We start from the raw sequence: 18,876 nt of genomic DNA on the forward strand, positions 1-18,876 counted from the left end.
AATTGTTTTCTCTTTCCAGGACTAACCAGGATTCTGAATTTAACGTGTTTGTCTTACAGGTCTGCAAATAGTGTGGTACAGTCTGTCCCGAAAGTGTCTTTTTTTCTTAATTTGTCTGTGATTGTTCTACAGAATTGACCAACTCTCATACATTTACATATAAACCTAGAGAGATCACTTTTGGGATATACTGTACTATTTAATTACCTGTTCTGTACCTGAACACCAATTCTGTACTTACTTATACATAAGACCTTGTTTAGACTGCGGCAGTAAAGGGACTTTTCAGTCTCATTCTGGCAGTTAAACAAGGTATATTCCATTTATTCTCTGTACATCAGCAATTCTGGCGGCATTTTTTGCACCCTAGCAATGAACTATTTCTACCCGTACTAATCTATTTTTTTCCCCTCTCTCTCTCTCTCTCTCTACCTCATTCTCATATTCCAATTCTTCTCTTCCCCTCTTCCAATACTTTCCCTTCCTCTTTACCATCCCCTTCTCTCCTTTTCCTCGCTCCCTTGTCTTGCTTCCTCTGTCAAGGTCGCCCGTAAATTGGCCATGGTTGAGGCTGATTTGGAGAGAGCTGAGGAGCGCGCCGAGTCCGGCGAAGCGTAAGCGCACATTTCTTTCTCTTTGCGTGATTTTTTTGCTCCCCCTTTTGTTGTTTTCTTTCGAAAAACAGGGAGCTGTGTGTTTTGAGTAGTTCAATCGTTCCCAGGAAAAAGGGCCTATGTTAGTAGCAAAAGTCTGCAAAAATAACATAGGGGTTTCTTTCTGGGAAAGATTCAGTTGTTGATTTTCTATGATTTTTGTAACCTTTTCTTTGATTTTATTTTTTTTTTGTCTATTTCTTCTTTCTTTCTTATTTAGAGCTACTAGCATGGAGTGTGTGCTTTCTTGTTTAACACAAAATTTATCCACCCATTTTCCATTTTTTCCACCCCCATTTTTTTCGTTTTTCGATCTTGTTTATTTTTGACACGATTTGGACTTGGTTTGTCCCCCATTATTCTTGCCCAGACATCTAAATCTGAAATATTGTTAGAGACTTTTATAATATTTGTTCTCCCTCTGGACATCTCAATGTCAAGTTTTTACAATTACTTTCAGATTTAAGAGTAAAATGTCAACGTATTCTCATTTTATCACCAAATTTAGGTATCAAATGGTTCGCTATAAACAAAAACAAAATTATTTCCCAATTTTCAGTAAATACCTTAGTTCAGTTCCAATGCTGAGACGTATTTATCGTTTACCCATAACTTTTTAGACTATCTTCATTTTCACTTCTAGCAAAATCCCTTCTCTTAATTTTCACTTAACACCTCTTTAATTAAAATTCAAATTTTTACTTTCTATTTTATTTACATTTCATTTTTGTATTTATTTTAACACCCCCTTTGTTCCTAATTTGTTTTCCATCACCCCTTACCTACGGGGTAGTTAGGATACGGTTCTTTTGGATCAGTATTTCCGACTTGCACGATCAAATGAAACGCATTGATCCTCTGTGTTTGTTGTAAGGCTATAGTGTGTCCAGATCAATGTGACAGCAAAAAAATAGGCATTGTTGCCAAACATGTCACATGTGCAATGGTAGAGAATCTCTATAAGGGGAAGCTATTTTGCACAGTGTTCCTCCGACAGTGAAACAAAGTCAGGCTGGGCGATATCCACCTTGCCTGCTCTGGAATCAAACCTCTGAACTTAGAGCTACCTCTGCATTTTAAGAGAGAGTTTATCAAAAATAGAAAGTAATACACCTTTACCTCAATTGCAACAATGTAAGGATTTCCTGCAATCTGATTGGTTCCTTCATTTTGGGTTGATGACTCCTTGCTGCCACATTGATCTGGATGAACTATAGAAATATGGATCCAATGGAATCGTAGCCTAGCTGCTCCATGCAGCCTTTGGCTCAAAACCGAGTGGTGTAGAGAGCATAGCGCATCGAGCAGGTAGATTGAATAATAATAGTGCTTATTTATACTGCTCGCATAGGACTGAAAAGTCCCTTTACTCCAGCAGTAGGCTACTACTATTATTGTGGTCAAATTCTCAAATTATATTGAGGATAAAATTCCATACCTCAGCTGGGATTGAACCCACGCCCTCCTGTTTACCAGGAAAAGAAGAGAATTAAGTAAATTTTGGGAGAGAGAAATTTTGGGAGAGCAGAAAGTAGATTGGTAGAGAGGAAACTGAAAGAACTTTTCGTATTTCACTATTGAAGTGACGATAGAGGAAAGCAACGACTTCAAACCGCTTAAAACTGAGAGCAAAAAGCTCTATGCTCTCCTCTCTGTTTTGAGCTTAAATCTGTGTCCACACATAGTCAACCGGTCATCGATCGATGTCGACTGAACCGTCCACACTGCCTCGACAACATAGATTCGTCGCTCGACGGCTGGCCGACCATGTTTGGACACACCTTTAGGTTGTGGTTATGTACCGGGTTGAGTTGAGACAGGATATTGTTTCTACAGTTAGTCGACCTGTTCTACCAAACAGAACGACTTAAGATAATATATATGTGTGTAGACAGTGTAGTTTGGCATGGGAGTGGTAACTTAAAAACAAGGCAAGTTTACCAACCTTGCCTATCTCAACCCGGTACATAACCACAACAATAATGAAGGTATGTATATTTTTTCCCCGAGTAGTTTTGTGCGATTACTAATCACCTCCTGTGCATGGCTTTTTTGTTTTCTCTCACGCTGTTGGTGTGCAGGTAGCTAGGAAGTTGGTTATGATGGAGCAAGATCTAGAGCGAGCGGAAGAGAGGGCGGAACACAGCGATGCGTAAGTGCCAACTGCGGCCCCAGGGGGACGGCCGGCCTGCGGCCATTATTAAAAAGATGAAAAAAAAAATCGGGCTACACTCTTGAATGGAAGGCTAAACTCCCCCCCCCCCTCGCATAACCAAATTGATTGGCTTTGTAGTTTGAGTATTTTATTTGGCATGCTTTTTATTTTGTTTTTCATTAATTTCATAGATCCCTGAATTAGGCCCAAATGCATAAAAGATCCTTTAAAAAATTGGAGGGCTCCAAAATCGTTTTTGTAGGCATAGTTCTTTCAAAAAAGACCCGGGTTCGATTCCCGGCGGTACCCGGGATCAATGTAAAAGGGTAAATATTCTTCCTAGACTAGACGAAACCTTTTGTTTTTCAGTTTTTTACTTTCCTTATCCTATAGGAAGGAAAGTAATGTTTTAACAACTTGAAATCGTTTGTTCTCTTCCAGCAAAATCGTGGAACTGGAGGAGGAACTGCGTGTGGTTGGAAACAACTTGAAATCTCTGGAGGTGTCTGAAGAGAAGGTAAGTGGACGAGGGCACATCCCAAGGGTTAAAAGTCGACTAGGTCTCTAAGGGTTAAATTTACCTAGGAATCTTTTTGTTAAAAGTCGACTACACTCATCTTTTTAAAAAAAAAATAAAAATAAATAAATAAATTAAAAAAAATAAAAAAAATAGAATTTAATCCTGTATTTATAGCGCCGCAGGCCTTTTTTTTTCTAAACTGGCCAGATATTTTCCTTTGTCTCATCAATCTCATCAGTTTTGTGATCTTTATCTAAGGAAAAATCCCAAATTTCGCGGCACACAGTTTGAGAAGCACTGATGTAGGCACATATATTATCTACCTTATTATAACACCATCACAGAGATACCTATATTACCTGTGATTAATATGTCTCATCCTGTCCATTTGACCATCACCCATTTTTGCTGTCACTCCTGACATTGCTACAGATGACGGCTTACATGTGTCATGGATTCTCTCCTGACATTGCTTTACTTGACGGCATGACACTAGGCTTGCACACTGGAGTTCCCAGACATGCCATACATGACGGCATTACATGTATTTATTCCTATGGTCGAGTGGATATCACATTAGGCTTGGACGCAGGACGTCCCGGGTTCGATTCCTGGCAGTCGGAAGATGTTTCGGCTCTATGCTTCAGCTTCACAAATAATTTATGAGTTCAAATATCCTTTCCAAAATATATCTATGTATGTCTTTTCAATTCAAATAATCTCCATCTCTTCCCACTTTGTACATTGTCCTTTACTCTCTTTTTTGATGGCTATTTGGTATATTTTTGGTCTAGATTTTTTTACTTTCCTTATCCTATAGGAAGGAAAGTATTTTTTGTACAGTTTCCTTCTACTACTCGGAGTTTTGATTCCCGGCAGGGTGGAAGTTTTTCGGCCTTAGAATACGGGTTGCAGTTAGCCTTGTAAGGACAATTGAATAGCTTCTTTGTCTCCCAAAAAAGTCCCATTTTTATTCCATTATTTGGTGGATGTAGGTTTATCTATGTTTATTATTGATTATTTTTTGTTATTTTTTAATGTAGGATTATTTATGTTTATTTTATTATTATTTTACTCTTATTTATTTATTTTCTGCCATATTTTCTTCGCCAGGCCAACCAACGGGAAGAGGAATACAAAAACCAAATTAAAATGTTGAACAACAGATTGAAAGAGGTTAGACTGGCCGTTTTGACGGCACCCCTAACACTGGGGGCCTCTTTTGACGGCACCCCCCTCTAACCCTGTGTAAAATAAAACCGTGTGTAGTGTTGGAACGGAAAGATTTCAGTCTGTGTTATTTTGGCGACTTTTTTTTAATGACTTTTTTTGTGTTCCCTTCATCCAGAGATGAGTAAAGAGTGAGTGAGTTATGAAGAAGAACTACTTTTTTCAGTGAACTACTCATTCAGTGAGTCAGATCCTAACTCCCTACACCCTTTTGGGAGTTAAAGAGGTGTTTTTTTCTTGCGGGGAAGCAAACTTTTCGAAACGGATCCGATTTCGATGGCGCGCCATTTTGCCCGTGTGTAGTGTTGGAACGGAAAGATTTCAGTCCAGTCTGTGTTATTTTGACGATTTTTTTTCTTTTATTGAATTTTTTTCGTGTTTCCTTCATCCAGAGATGAGTAAAGAGTGAGTGAGTTATGAAAAAGAACTACTCTTTGCAGTGAACTAGTCATTCAATGAGTCAGATCCTAACTCCCTACACCCTTTTGGGAGTTAAAGAGTAGGTGTTTTTTCCTTGCGGGGAAGCAAAGTTTTGGAAACGGATCCGATTCGGATGGCGCGCCATTTTGGATTTGGTAAACCCCCAGCATTAGGGAGTTGAAAGAGTAGTTCTTTTGGCTCACTCAGTCTTCCCACATAATACCTGCATCTGTTGTTTGGGAGTTTGGGACTGGCTCCCAAAGTTTTGCAGATTTGTGTTCTAACGAAATTCGATTTTTGTTGTTTTCAGAAGTGTGTGTGATCCTTGAATTTTTGGACTCTGGTCAAAGATTTTATTTTTGTTGTAACGAGTGTAGTTGGCGATGTGTAACTTGACGCGTAGTTAAGAGAGCGTGGGTTCAATCCCTGTCGAGGCGTGTAATTTTTAGCTCAATATGATTTGAGAATTCGACCACAATAATAGTACTACTCTACTTTGGGGAAAAGGGACTCTAAAATACTTTCTCATTTAATATTTAATACCAGCTTGAGAATTCGACCACAATAATAGTACTACTCTACTTTGGGGAAAAGGGACTCTAAAATACTTTCTCATTTAATATTTAATACCAGCCTCAGTCGTGCAGTGGTTAACGCGTTAGACTGAGGATCTAGAGGTCGGTGTTTCGAGTCCTAGTCAAGTCATAAAATTTTTACTTTCTCATATTTGTCTACTGAACTAACGTCAACTTACACATTGCAAACTCCAGAGTGTATCAGAGTGAACCCATACTAATATACCGTGTGTTCTCTAACAAAACCATGTTTGTTTTTTTCTCTGTGCCTCCCCCCCCCCCCCTCTCTTTCCGTGTGTTCTCTAACAAAACCATGTTTGTTTTTTTCTCTGTGCCCCCCCCCCCCCCTTCTTCTTTGCTTTCTCTTTTTCCTCCCATTTTGTACACCTCCACCTCCACCTCTTTATCCACATTTTCCACCCTCTCCCTCTCTTCCTCTCCATGTTTTATACACCCTCCCTCGTCCTTACCATATTTTCTGCCCCTCACCCACCATTTTGTCCTTTCTCCCTCTCACATTTTCCATTCCCTTCTCTCCCCTCCACATTTTCCTCCTCTTCCCCCCTTTTCTTCAAAAATTTTCCTCTCTTCCCATTGTTTTTCCATTCCCTCTTCACGTCCTTCACATATATTCTACCCCTCCCTCTTCTATCCCTCTCCTAATATTTTCCCCCTCTTCTTCCCCACTTTTTCTCCCTCCCTCCCCCTCAGGCAACGCATTGTATAAATTATCACCCTATATGAAAATGACATTACCTGTCATTACCTGTTTTCGTCACCCTACCAGCATGTCAAAAGTGAAGTTCTTTCTGCATGCAATTCGCTGGGCGTTCTGAGTTTCACGCCTTAAATTTTCCCCCAATTATGCTTTTGCACGCAAATTCCCCCCTTGTGTTCCAAGCATGTTGCATGATTTTGATTTTCAAAATTTCTAGATATATTTGGAGAAAGGTAAGTGATGAAAGGTAAGTAAAAAGCCTAGATTTGATAAGTCTGAAGTTTAGAAAGGCATACAAGGCTGATAAACGCCTCAAAAACAATCAAAGATTCGAAGACCAATGGACTTGACATAGGGAGAAAGGTAAGTGATGAAAGGTAAGTAAAAAGCCCAGATAATTGATAAGTCTGGAGTTTAGAAAGGCATACAAGGCTGATAAACGCCTCAAAATCAATCAAAGATTCGAAGACCAATGGACTTGACATAGATGTGCTTTTTTTCACAAGGCTGCCTTACACGAACTTAGCAATCGCTTGAAACCCGGGTTCAATTCCTGGACTGGTCAAAAATTTTGTGCTTGGGTTGTTCTGTGTACTCAGTCTCCTTAAGGCAACAGAGTAGCTACTTTCAATCAGTAGCGACCAGTAGTGTCATTACCACAATGTGAAAAGATTTATTGAACAAAGTAACGAATAAATTCTAATCTTTAACGCGACGATTTTTCCTATAATTTGTCTATTTGTTTCAACATAACTCCTGAAAAGTTTGTCCGATTCTGATGAAATTTGGCGAAACAAACAAAGGAAAAGATCGTTGATGTAAAAATTGGAACATTCTTCGTTTTCTCAATAAACTGAAATCGATAAACTTTAATATATTTGAATTTTTAATCGATAAATTTCAAGATTAATTTATAAATTGGTTTCCTCGATATCTAACATCCTCTATGTCTTCTAAATCTTCCAGGCTGAGGCCCGTGCTGAATTTGCTGAGCGCTCAGTACAGAAGCTGCAGAAGGAAGTCGACAGACTCGAAGGTAAGATCCCTCATAAGTCAGTAGCTGACTTGAATCATATCTTTCCTTTTCAGCGAACAATAAAATCGGTCAAAAGTTTCATCGAATATTTTTTGGTGTCAGGAAATTTTTCACGTTTAAAAGGGTTTGAAAAATTTCCAAGGTTTTTTAATGCTTTAACGTCAAAAATTGGGTCTTAAGCATGGGAATATCGACAGAAAATGGGTCTTGAACACATAATTTCGTCAAAAATGGGTCTTTAACATAAAATTTTGATAGATGATGGGTTTTAAACTTTTATACAATTTCTGCAGAAAATGGGTCTTTAACTTAGAATTTCGGTAGGAAATGGGTCTTTAAACATATAATTTTGACAATGTTCCGTGTATGATGGGACTGGGTATTTTAATATTGTTTCCAAAGAGTACCCTAATATGATCTTTGTGGTCCGAAATAACAGCATCTGAATGAAAATCCCTCTTTCCCTTGAATTCAAAAAATGTTCCTTTTTGAATGTGATTTATTCCCTTTTTTCGGGCCAAAAATGTCCCCTTTTTGATGAATTGATTCAATGAATCCCATTTATTCCCTCAAAAACCAACCCTCGACTTTTGGTCAGTTTTTTTCTCGTGATAATTTGTTTTTGTTATCCACTAATTTCAATATTGAGGAATGGATTTTGAACTTTGGACCGATTTTTATAAATTTTATTTGATTATTACTTTCAAAAAGTTCCCTAAAAGAGGCGATATTGTTTTGCTACGAATTTTTACATTTTTTTGCTGATATTTTACAATTAACAGCATAGGAATGAATGTTAAGCGTCTTACATTTGCAGTCATGCATTGTTAGGAATTTTACGAAGTTACTTTATTTAGGGACACATTTTGCACAGACAAAAAAATGATATTTTGGCCTCCTGAAAATCATGAAATTAGGGTCAAAGATTTTTCGAAACCAACTTTTTCCAATTTCTAATCTTTTCAGTATTTATTTTTCCATCAATTTTTTAATTTATTTATGATTTAGTATTTACCTTTTTAAGTGTTTTATTCCACACCGTAAACACTTCAGTTTGCCAAAAACTTCAAAACACTTGTATTTTCTCTCTCGTCTATTGAAGAGAAATTTCGTCGTTTTTTGTTATTTGACACCCCGTCATCATTTTTTTGGCCCAAAATCCGACCTATTTTTAGAGTGACCCTTATATTTTTTTTTGTGTTTTACTCTGCGCGCTCTAATTTTTTTCGTTTTTTCAATTTGATATTTTGACATTCCATTTACATGTTGTCATTTTGAATGTATTTTCTCTCTCGTCTATTGAAGAGAAATATAAATAAAATTCGTCGTTTTTTGTTATTTGACACCCCGTCATCATTTTTTTTGGCCCAAAATCCGACCTATTTTTAGAGTGACCCTTATATTTTTTGTGTTTTACTCTGCGCGCTCTAATTTTTTTCGTTTTTTTTCAATTTGATATTTTGACATTCCATTTACATGTTGTCATTTTGAATTTTTTTGTTCATATAATACGCATGATTAGTTGATTAGTTTTTCGTAGTTGTTTTCTTTGTAATAACATCAGTGTCCAGTTTCTGAATTGGATGTAGTTTATAGGTTAAAAGCAAATGATTTGTAGGGGGGTTTCGGCAATTGAGAACTTTGTTGTTAAAAAATTAAAGACCCCGATACATTATATTTTATTTAATGTTCAAACTCATACTTTTGTATCCGCTATCAAGTTGTCACTCACATAAAAAAAAATTAGGCCGTTTCCATAAACCTCTGAAAATGACAGCTGTCCTAGAAGCATTCTATTTACATTTGTTTGAACACAACACAAAATACAGCTCATCTCAACATTAGTCTTACAATTCATGGCGGGGACCACAGTCAGAGCTTAAAAGGAAGACAGATTAGGAGAAAGCTAGCCGTTCCAAGAACGAACATTATCCGTTCGGTATAAAATCCTCTTCGGCCGGGAATCGAACCCGTGGCCTAGCGCTCACAACGTAGACAACCAAGCTATCTAAGCTGGCATTCTGTAGGTACCTACCTAAAATTTGCTTAGATTTAAAATTTTCATCCATACATTATCTATTTGCCAAAAATCTACTTTATTTTTAGAAACTTAGAAAGTTGACCAAAAAAAAGGAGGGAGCCGGCCTAGTTATCTTGGTTGTAGCGCGTCTGCCTTGTAAGCGCTAGGCCGTGGGGTTCGATTTCTGCCCGGGGCGGATTTTATGCTGAACGGATAATGTTCGTTCTCGGAACGGCTTCTCTTATCCTGTCTTCCTTCTCTTTTTGATTTCGGGACGATAATACCTTAGCAGTTACCTACAAAACTATGGATATTGCATGAGCTATCAATATTGGGCACCGCATGATTTTGATTTTCCTAAAAAAATCGTGAGCAAAATATTTTCTACTAGTCGAACGGAAGACTAGATTGCAGTCACGTCACGTTTTTACTGTTCAATATATTTTATTTGTAGTTTCGACATCTCCACCAACATGCAATAAAATGGAACTGTTAGCTGTAGCTTTGACATCTCCACTAACATTGAATATGATGTATTGTAGTTTTGACATCTCCACTAACAATGAATATGATAAAATAACTCGGACTCTGTACACTGAAGACTAACATGTTTCCCTCACTCTATCCTTATTCAGGATGCCAAGAATACTGTCAGTCCACCCTTCCTTCCAAATCCAAAACAGCCACTAAACCGAAAAAGAAAGAAGACGGTTTCCTTCATGCTTTCGTTGAAGAAGTGAGTTTAAACTCCGTTTAATTTTAACTTTCGGATCAGGCAATCTAATTGGTTGATAAAAAAAAAGAAAAAAAAATCAGCCAATGAGTTTGCTTAATTCGAGTGTTAAACAGAAAAACAGAGATTAAAATCACTTTGTGACCCCCCGGCCTGAATTTCTTGTGACTGTACAGACAAACGGACGCACATTATAGCGTTAAAAAGGGACGCGTAAGCAAAATTATTTCCCTCAATATGGTAAGCAGAATCATCTCTCTCATATGGTAAGCAAAAATTTCTCTCACAGGGTAAGCGTAACTATTTCTCTTACTTTGTAAGAAAAATAGTTCCCTCACATTGATGGTAAGCAAAAATATTTCTCTCACGTGGTAAAATGGTAAGCAAAACTTTATTGACTACAACAGGTTATATTGGACGTTATTGGTATTGTTGGTGTTGATGTCAAAACTGTAAGCGCGTTGTATTCAATGTTGGTGGATATTCCTATAACTGGTATTCCAGCCTAAGGTCCAACTTCTATCCCTCACTATATCCTTGTTCAGGAATAAGCAAAATTATTTCCCTCAATATGGTAAGCAGAATTATCTCTATCATATGGCAAGCAAAAATTTCTCTCACAGGGTAAGCATAACTATTTCTCTTACTTAAAAAAAAAAGAAAATAGTTCCCTCACATTGATGGTAAGCAAAATTATTTCTCTCACATGGTAAAATGGTAAGCACGTTGGTATTGTTGGTGTTGAATTGTTGATGTCAAAACTGTAAGCACGTTGTATTCAATGTTGGTGGATATTCCTATAACTGGTATTCCAGCCTAAGGTCCAACTTCTATCCCTCACTATATCCTTGTTCAGGATGTCAGGAGTACTGTCAGCCTATCCCTCCTCCCACCACTACCACAACCACGACCACCACCACCACACCCAACGAGGATGACGGCCTAGTTCATCTTTTCGTCGAAGGAGGCGAAAATAGTACGCTCAACGAATTTTCTCACATGGTAAGCAAAATGAATTTTCCCAGATGGTAAGCAAAAGGATTTCCTTCAAGCAAAAAGATTTCTCTCTCATCTAGTAAGCAAAAAGATTTCTCTCATAATATGGTAAGCAAAACGAAATCTCTCACATAGTAAGCAAAAAGAGTTCTTTCACAGGGTAAACAAAAAGATTTCTCTCACATGGTAAGCAAAACGAGTTCTCTCATATGATAAGCAAAAAGATTGCAAGCAAAAAGATTTTCCTCCCTAGGTAAGCAAAACAATTTCCCTCACTTGGTAGGCAAAATAATTTTCCTCCCTTGGTAAGTAAAACCATTTCTCTCACATAGTAAAAAGATCTCTTACATGACCGGTACGTAAAACAATTTCTCATGGTAAGCTATAACTAGTTTACATCCCTTTCCCTCCCTGACGCTTGTTCTTAGTGTGCCATGACTACTGCCGTGTACGAAATAGACCCCCGCCAAAATCCCCAGGGTTCACGATCGTGTGGTTTGGTACTGAAAGGGCCACTACTACTTTGGCACCCGAGAGTGACGAGACACCTGAGTTAGGCCCTTATGGAAGTACGTAAAACAATTTCTCATGGTAAGCTATAACTATAGTTTACATCCCATTCCCTTTCCCTCCCTGACGCTTGTTCTTAGTGTGCCATGACTACTGCCGTGTACGAAATAGAGCCCCGCCAAAATCCCCAGAGTTCACGATCGTGTGGTTTGGTACTGAAAGGGCCACTACTACTTTGGCACCCGAGAGTGACGAGACACCTGAGTTAGGCCCTTATGGAGTGCAAGGTGGCGTAGACAGTAAGCTGAATGAGTTCGCTCACATGGTAAGAGACTGATTGCTTTATCCTGTGGTGTCCTTACTTCGCGAATTGATTGAAAAAAGCAGTTTACTCCACTTGTCCGGGTAGTTACCCAAAAATCTTGCAATATGTTGGGCTGAAGAGAGGGAGGCAGGGTGGTGGCAGCGTAGTAACCAGTAAGTGGAGACATAATACTTATGTGGCTTTGTGGAAGAGGAAAGAAGGAAGAGTCAGAGATGGACTTTTTAACACCTAGAGGAAACGTAGAGGATATTTTGGCATTGTACCGTAATGCTTAATGCGGGGCAAAACTTGAGATTTACCGGAATGGGGCATTCCGGGGTGGAGGAGGGGGAGGAAGGTTGATGGTCGGGACCACAAGCAAAGTTTAAACTTGGTTTTTGTTTAACATTTGGATCTTAAGAAATCTGATTGGTTGATTTCAAACTTGTTAGCCAATCAGCTGGTTTAACCCATAAGCGCCTAGCGTTACGTATACCTACGTAAAGAATAAATGGGGAACTTCCAAATGAGTCAAACTTAAACCAAGTTTGAATTCCGACTGTGGTCCCGGCTATAAATCGTCCTTAAATTTGACCCTCCAACATCTGTTTCGTACTGTCTCAGGTGGCCATTGGATTTGGCACTCCCGGCAGTGGCTCTCTGTCTTGGAACAGTTGTGGGGGAACCTTGATCAGTCATTGGTATGTCCTGACCGCTGCTCATTGTACGGACAGCGATCTGTAAGTACTTTTTTGATAGAGGGAACTGTAACTGATAAGGTCTCATCATCCCGAAATCGAAGAGAAAAGGAAGACAGAATAGGAGAAAGCTAGCCGTTCCGAGAACGAACATTATCCGTTCGGGATAAAATCCTCCTCGGCCGGGAATCGAACCCGTGGCTTAGCGCTCACAACGTAGACAACCAAGCTATCTAAGCTGGCACTCTGTAGGTACCTACCTAAAATTTGCTTAGATTTAAAATTTTCATCCATACAAACATTAATTTATTTGCCAAAAATCTACTTTATTTTTAGAAACTTAGCAAGTTGCTATGGACAAAGCAATCGATCTTTTTTTAAACATTCCGAGGTCGTTTAAAAGACCGTCAGATTACATTTTTCCAGTGAGCGGTCAGTTGCTAGGTTGCTACTTTGATTGCCGCGGGATTTGCCAGGATGAGCGAGTAGGTGTGCCTGGTCTTGGGTGGATCCACATTCGCATTTGTATTTTATAACACTATAATGATTCGTTTTGCTTTGTTTTCCCAGAGGACCTCCTTCCGTGGTGCGTCTTGGAGCGCTCAACGTCAACAAACACACGCCACGATTGGCGCGGGATTTGCCAGGATGAGCGAGTAGGTGTGCCTGGTCTTGGGTGGATCCACATTCGCATTTGTATTTTATAACTATAATGATTCGTTTTGCTTTGTTTTCCCAGAGGACCTCCTTCCGTGGTGCGTCTTGGAGCGCTCAACGTCAACAAACACACGCCAGGGCAGGAAGTTGAAGATGTGAACGTAGCTTCCGTAACGGTTCATCCAGACTATCAAGGGGAAAGGGGTGACAAGAGCCTCTATCACGATATTGCTCTGTTGAGGCTAGAACGAAGTGTGGTGTTCCGGGAGGGTGTACAGCCGGCGTGTTTGTACGACAGTGAAGAGGTGGTGCCTCAGGCTGTGGCGACTGGCTGGGGGAACTTGGGATTCTGTAAGTACCCTAGGAACCATCTTCGTGTGAATATCCTATGAAATGGGGGTAGGCGTCAGGGCATTCGCGAGCAGGAGGACACGGGATGCAAGTAATAATGTGAGTGTAATTGTGTGTATGTAAAAGACACCTCTATGCGAGTAAAGCCGTAAAGGGACTTTTCAGTGTCATTCTGGCGGGATAATAAACAAAGTATATTCTATTTTCTACTATATCTTATGTTTCACAGCGGATGCCTTCTTCTACAGAGAACCATTCTTGAGGGGAAGGTAAATCCCAAGCTGTGTCCGCGGTCCACACATAGTCGACCAATGTCGACTAAACCGTCCACACTGCCTCGACAACATAGATTTACCTCGTCGATCGACGGCCGGCCGGTCGACTATGGCAGCCGGCGTGTTTGTACGACAGTGAAGTGGTGGTGCCTCAGGCTGTGGCGACTGGCTGGGGGAACTTGGGATTCTGTAAGTACCCAAGGAACCATCTTCGTGTGAATATCCTATGAAATGAGGGTAGGCGTCGGGGCATTCGCGAGCGGGAGGACACGGGATGCAAGTAATAATGTGAGTGTAATTGTGTGTATGTAAAAGACACCTCTATGCGAGTAAAGCCGTGAAGGGACTTTCCAGTCTCATTCTGGCGGGATAATAAACAAAGTATATTCTATTTTATACTACATAATTATATCCTATGTTTCACAGCGGATGCCTTCTTCTATAGAAGAAGGCATCTGTATACAGAGAACCATTCTTGAGGGGAAGGTAAATCCTAAGCTGTGTCCGCGGTCCACGCATAGTCGACCAATGTCGACTAAACCGTCCACACTGCCTCGACAACATAGATTTACCTCGTCGATCGACGGCCGGCCGGTCGACTATGTTTGGACACGCCTTTAGAGCTCCATTATTAGGCATGTCGTCGAATTATCAAATAAATGAGGATATGATCGGAAACGACAATAATGACGATCATTTCGTGCTTACAATGACGATCATTTCGTGAACACGGTTAAAATTCTTTTGTTTCGGCCTTGTCTGAAGATTTGAAGAGCATGCTCCCTATCAAATCAAAATATTAGTAACTGTTTCTCTTCTCCTCTACAGCGGATGCTCCCAGTGACATTCTCCAGAAGGTATCTCTGGACATCATCCCTCATCAACAATGTCGAGATCTGCTCGGGTCAGACCAATCCGTACCGGCTTGAAGAGCATGCTCCCTATCAAATCATAATATTAGTAACTGTTTCTCTTCTCCTCTACAGCGGATGCCCCCAGTGACATTCTCCAGAAGGTATCTCTGGAAATCATCCCTCATCAACAATGTCGAGATCTGCTCGGGTCAGACCAATCCGTACCGGACGGGATTCAGGCTACCCAGGTGTGCGCCGGAAAGGCTCACACACGTGTATATAGGTACTTGGTTCTGGTAAGTATTCTGTTGTCATGGCAACGAAACCATACCTACCTACAGACATCAGTTTGCGCCGGAATTCTGGCTGGAGGTCATGACACTTGCTCGGTAAGCAAAAGACTTTCTTCTTCTTCATATTTTAATGGCTGGGTCTTCAAACTCTACAAACGTACAAAGGCATGGACTTAAATACTAAAGAAAGCAGTTGCAAATAGTGAGCATCCGCGCCTTTACTTCAACTTTCTGGTGTTCTCGTGTTGACCCAGCACCTAAATGGGAAGTGTTGTGTCTCTTCTCGCCCATCTGATGAGGGACATACTACGGGATGGGCATGCTACGACACAGACAACCTGAGTCTAATCAAGTCTAATGTGGCAGTTGTTCCATTGACACATTTCAATCCAAAAAAGGAAAGAAAAATCGAACCCGGGACCACGCCCTTAATTCAATCTGTATTTTATTACAGGGTGATTCCGGCGGTCCGCTACAAGTGAACAACACGCGTACGTTCCGCACTGGTTATACATGCGGCATGGAAATCATAGGCGTGACCTCATTCGGAAAGTTCTGCGCGCAGAAGAACACGCCCGGAGTGTACACGCGTGTCGCACCCTATGTGCCTTGGATAGAAGATATTGTGTGGTCAGGCAGTGATTAGTAAAAAAAAAAAAAAAAAATCCAGCTTCATCTGAACGGATAATGTTCGCTCTCGGAACGGCTTCTCTTATCCTGTCTTCCTTCTCTTTTTGATTTCGGGACGATAAGACCTTAGCAGTTACCTACAAAACTATGGATATTGCATGAGATATCAATATTGGGCACTGCATGATTTTGATTTTCCTAAAAAAATCGTGAGCAAAAGATTTTCTACTAGACTAGTCGAACCGCCAGGGCCGAGAAGACTAGATTGCAGTCACGTTTTTACTGTTCAATATATTTTATTTGTAGTTTCGACATCTCCACCAACATGCAATAAAATAGGACTGTTAGTTGTAGCTTTGACATCTCCACTAACATTGAATATGATGTGTTGTAGTTTTGACATCTCCACTAACAATGAATATGATAAAATAACTCGGACTCTGTACACTGAAGACTAACATGTTTCCCTCACTCTATCCTTATTCCTTATTCAGGATGCCAAGAGTACTGTCAGTCCACCCTTCCTTCCAAATCCAAAACAGCCACTAAACCGAAAAAGAAAGAAGACGGTTTCCTTCATGCTTTCGTTGAAGGAGGCGTAAATAGTGCCCTTAACGAATTTCCTCACATGGTAAGCAAAATTATTTCTCTCATAGGTATGGTAAGCAAAAATCGTGAGCAAAAGATTTTCTACTAGTTGAACCGCCAGGAACGAGAAGACTAGATTGCAGTCACGTTTTTACTGTTCAATATATTTTATCTGTAGTTTCGACATCTCCACCAACATGCAATAAAATGGGACTGTTAGTTGTAGCTTTGATATCTCCACTAACATTGAATATGATGTGTTGTAGTTTTGACATCTCCACTAACAATGAATATGATAAAATAACTCGGACTCTGTACACTATCTGGATTCCCATTAGAAACAGGGATAAAACAGGATGAATTAAAAGAAAATTTTGACAGAACTCACCGTCTTCCCTTCCAAATTTTAGAAGATGGAAGAATGTTTTTGTTTACGTTTGAAAAGAGAACAACGTTTTGCTCGTTGAAAAAGAAGATGGCCATGCGTCAAAAGTCAAAAGTAGGGGTTCCCAAAAATAGGATAAGAACGCGATTTCTATGAACGCCTGTAAACTTCTTTAGCTATGCAATGTGCTAAACATAAAGTAGGTTATTTTTACTTTCCTTTTTAGCCCGTCCTTCCTTTATTATGATAGTAATAAAAAAAAGGTATAAGAGACGGGCTATTGTATTCGCTTCGGTGTCGTCTGTCTGTGTGTCTGAACCCATAGAAGGACTTATCCAAACCTGGTCGACCTACATATATATCAAATTAAACGTCTTTTTACCAGGAACAAAAAAAATGGTGGTGCAAATTTTGTCCAGGGAACCAAAAAGCAAAAAAAAAAAAAAAAAAAAAAAAAAAAAATTTTTGGGGGCTTGGATAGTTTTATGAGTTCTCTATTATTCAAGTTCAACTGTAATCAGGAACTAGTTCAAACGAAAAGTTCTACTAATAATTGTCAGGGCAAAGTTATTAACACAATAAAAAGATTAAAAATAAAAGTATCTCTATTTACATAATATGTACTAACTAAAAAAAATCACAACCATGTTTTATAATTGAGTAAAAAATGTTAAACAATAAGAACTTGACTTTTCTTACTTGAAGTAAATACTAAAATAATACTTAGATACTGTATTGCTATTGCTTGTAATGAGAGTATTTAGAAATTAGACCAGAGTACCACAGAAGAGATGTAAAGGCTACGAGGAAATGCTACTAGTTCCCTTCTCACCCAGTACAGAAACTTATTAGTCTTTTTTTTTAAGAGGTTTGACAGAGGGAACTGTAACTGCTATGGTCTTATCGTCCCGAAATCGAAGAGAGAAGGAAGACAGGAGAGAGTATTTAGAAATTAGACCAGAGTACCACAGAAGAGATGTAAAGGCTACGAGGAAATGCTACCAGTTCCTTTCTCACCCAGTACAGAAACTTTTCTTACCTAGTACAGAAACTTTTCTCACCCAGTACAGAAACTTTTCTCACCCAGTACAGAAACTTATTAGTTTTTTTTTTAATCCACATCGAATCGAGACAGTTTTACAGTAAAGAGCACTGTACCTATAAATGAGTGGAGTATTATATGATTTGTGAATTTTATAAAATAAAGAATATATGAGGTTTGCTAGTGAGAAATGCTTAACAGCCACCTTCCTGCTCAACAGCAGGTTGCCTCACGGACAAAGGATACCAAATGATTTTGACTAGGCTGGGCCTTATTAGTCTTTTTTTTTTTATAAAAAGCACTGTACCTACAAATGAGTGAAGTATTATATGATTTGTGAATTTTATAAAATAAAGAATATATGAGGTTTGCTAGTCAGAAATGCTTAACAGCCACCTTCCTGCTCAACAGCAGGTTGCCTCACGGACAAAGGATACCAAATGATTTTGAGAAGATAATGAGAGAGAGGTATTGATAGGGGGGGATGCTGATCAAGATAGAATATTTTATGTTTGGAAACTTTTGAGAATTCAGTGAATTAGTTGGGTCCATAGATATGGTTTCTAATGATCCCTCTAGAGCCTCGAACAGTTGTCTGGACAATTTTCTTGATGGTATCTTCCTTGATATTGAATTTGATATAAGTCTTTGAAGAAAGTAGTAATTGTACCTCTGGCTCCAATGAATAGTCCCATGACTTCAATGTCAATAAGTTCCCGACAGCAGTTTAACAAGAATTCCCGGGGTTACGAAACATTCAAATAAAACCACTGATGAAATTCCCGATTCTCAGTTCATTACAAAAATTATCAGTAAATGGGTTTCTTCAAATTAAATTGATCCCAGGGGCAGGGTAAATCTAGATCCTTGACAAATGGAGTGTGCCTAAAGGCATGTAGTAAGTGGAGACATAATACGTATGTGGCTTTGTGGAAGAGGAAAGAAGGAAGAGTCAGAGATGGACTTTTTAACACCCAGAGGAAACGTCAGGAAACCTAGAGGAAAATTTGGCATTGTACCGTAATGCTTAACGCGGGGCAAAACTTGAGATTTACCGGAATGGGGCATTCTGGGGTGGAGGAGGAGGAAGGTTGATGATCGGGACCACAAGCAAAGTTTAAACTTGGTTTATGTTTAACATTTGGATTTTAAGAAATCTGATTGGTTGATTTCAAACTTGTTAGCCAATCGGCTGGTTTAACTCATAAGCGCCTAGCGTTACGTATACCTACG

At 39.3% G+C, this 18,876-nt stretch overlaps 2 protein-coding genes across 5 annotated transcripts in view; both read left to right on the top strand.

Moving 5' to 3' along the window:
- LOC103506877 (tropomyosin) overlaps positions 1-7,501 on the top strand; it is a 53,808-nt gene extending 46,307 nt beyond the window's left edge. For all 4 annotated transcript variants that reach the window (XM_026821866.1, XM_026821863.1, XM_026821864.1 and 1 more), the window contains 4 exons: positions 544-614; positions 3,250-3,325; positions 4,442-4,504; positions 7,238-7,501. In XM_026821866.1, the coding sequence (XP_026677667.1) occupies positions 544-614; positions 3,250-3,325; positions 4,442-4,504; positions 7,238-7,486 (459 nt within the window). In that variant the 3' untranslated portion in view covers positions 7,487-7,501. The remainder of the gene's footprint in view (positions 1-543; positions 615-3,249; positions 3,326-4,441; positions 4,505-7,237) is intronic.
- A 2,796-nt stretch (positions 7,502-10,297) lies between these two features.
- On the top strand, positions 10,298-15,663 carry LOC103506878 (serine protease snake-like). The gene is made up of 9 exons (XM_026821858.1): positions 10,298-10,326; positions 10,876-11,036; positions 11,485-11,625; positions 11,707-11,891; positions 12,495-12,610; positions 13,308-13,576; positions 14,838-14,956; positions 15,056-15,094; positions 15,453-15,663. Exons 1-9 carry the CDS (start codon positions 10,298-10,300, stop codon positions 15,642-15,644), a joined length of 1,251 nt encoding a protein of 416 aa, XP_026677659.1. The 3' UTR covers positions 15,645-15,663.
- The last annotated feature ends 3,213 nt before the right edge of the window (positions 15,664-18,876 follow it).

This window comes from Diaphorina citri, unplaced genomic scaffold (assembly GCF_000475195.1).
Source record: "Diaphorina citri unplaced genomic scaffold, Diaci psyllid genome assembly version 1.1 scaffold269, whole genome shotgun sequence".
Classification (NCBI taxonomy): domain Eukaryota; kingdom Metazoa; phylum Arthropoda; class Insecta; order Hemiptera; family Psyllidae; genus Diaphorina; species Diaphorina citri.

What these genes read in the sequence shown, in the direction of transcription:
- LOC103506878 (XM_026821858.1), top strand. Translation starts at nt 10,298, where the DNA reads ATGGTAAGCAGAATCATCTCTCTCATATG. An exon ending in TGAATGAGTTCGCTCACATG is followed by an intron (nt 11,892 to 12,494) that starts GTAAGAGACTGA and finishes GTACTGTCTCAG; the next exon opens with GTGGCCATTGGATTTGGCAC. An exon ending in GAGGTCATGACACTTGCTCG is followed by an intron (nt 15,095 to 15,452) that starts GTAAGCAAAAGA and finishes ATTTTATTACAG; the next exon opens with GGTGATTCCGGCGGTCCGCT.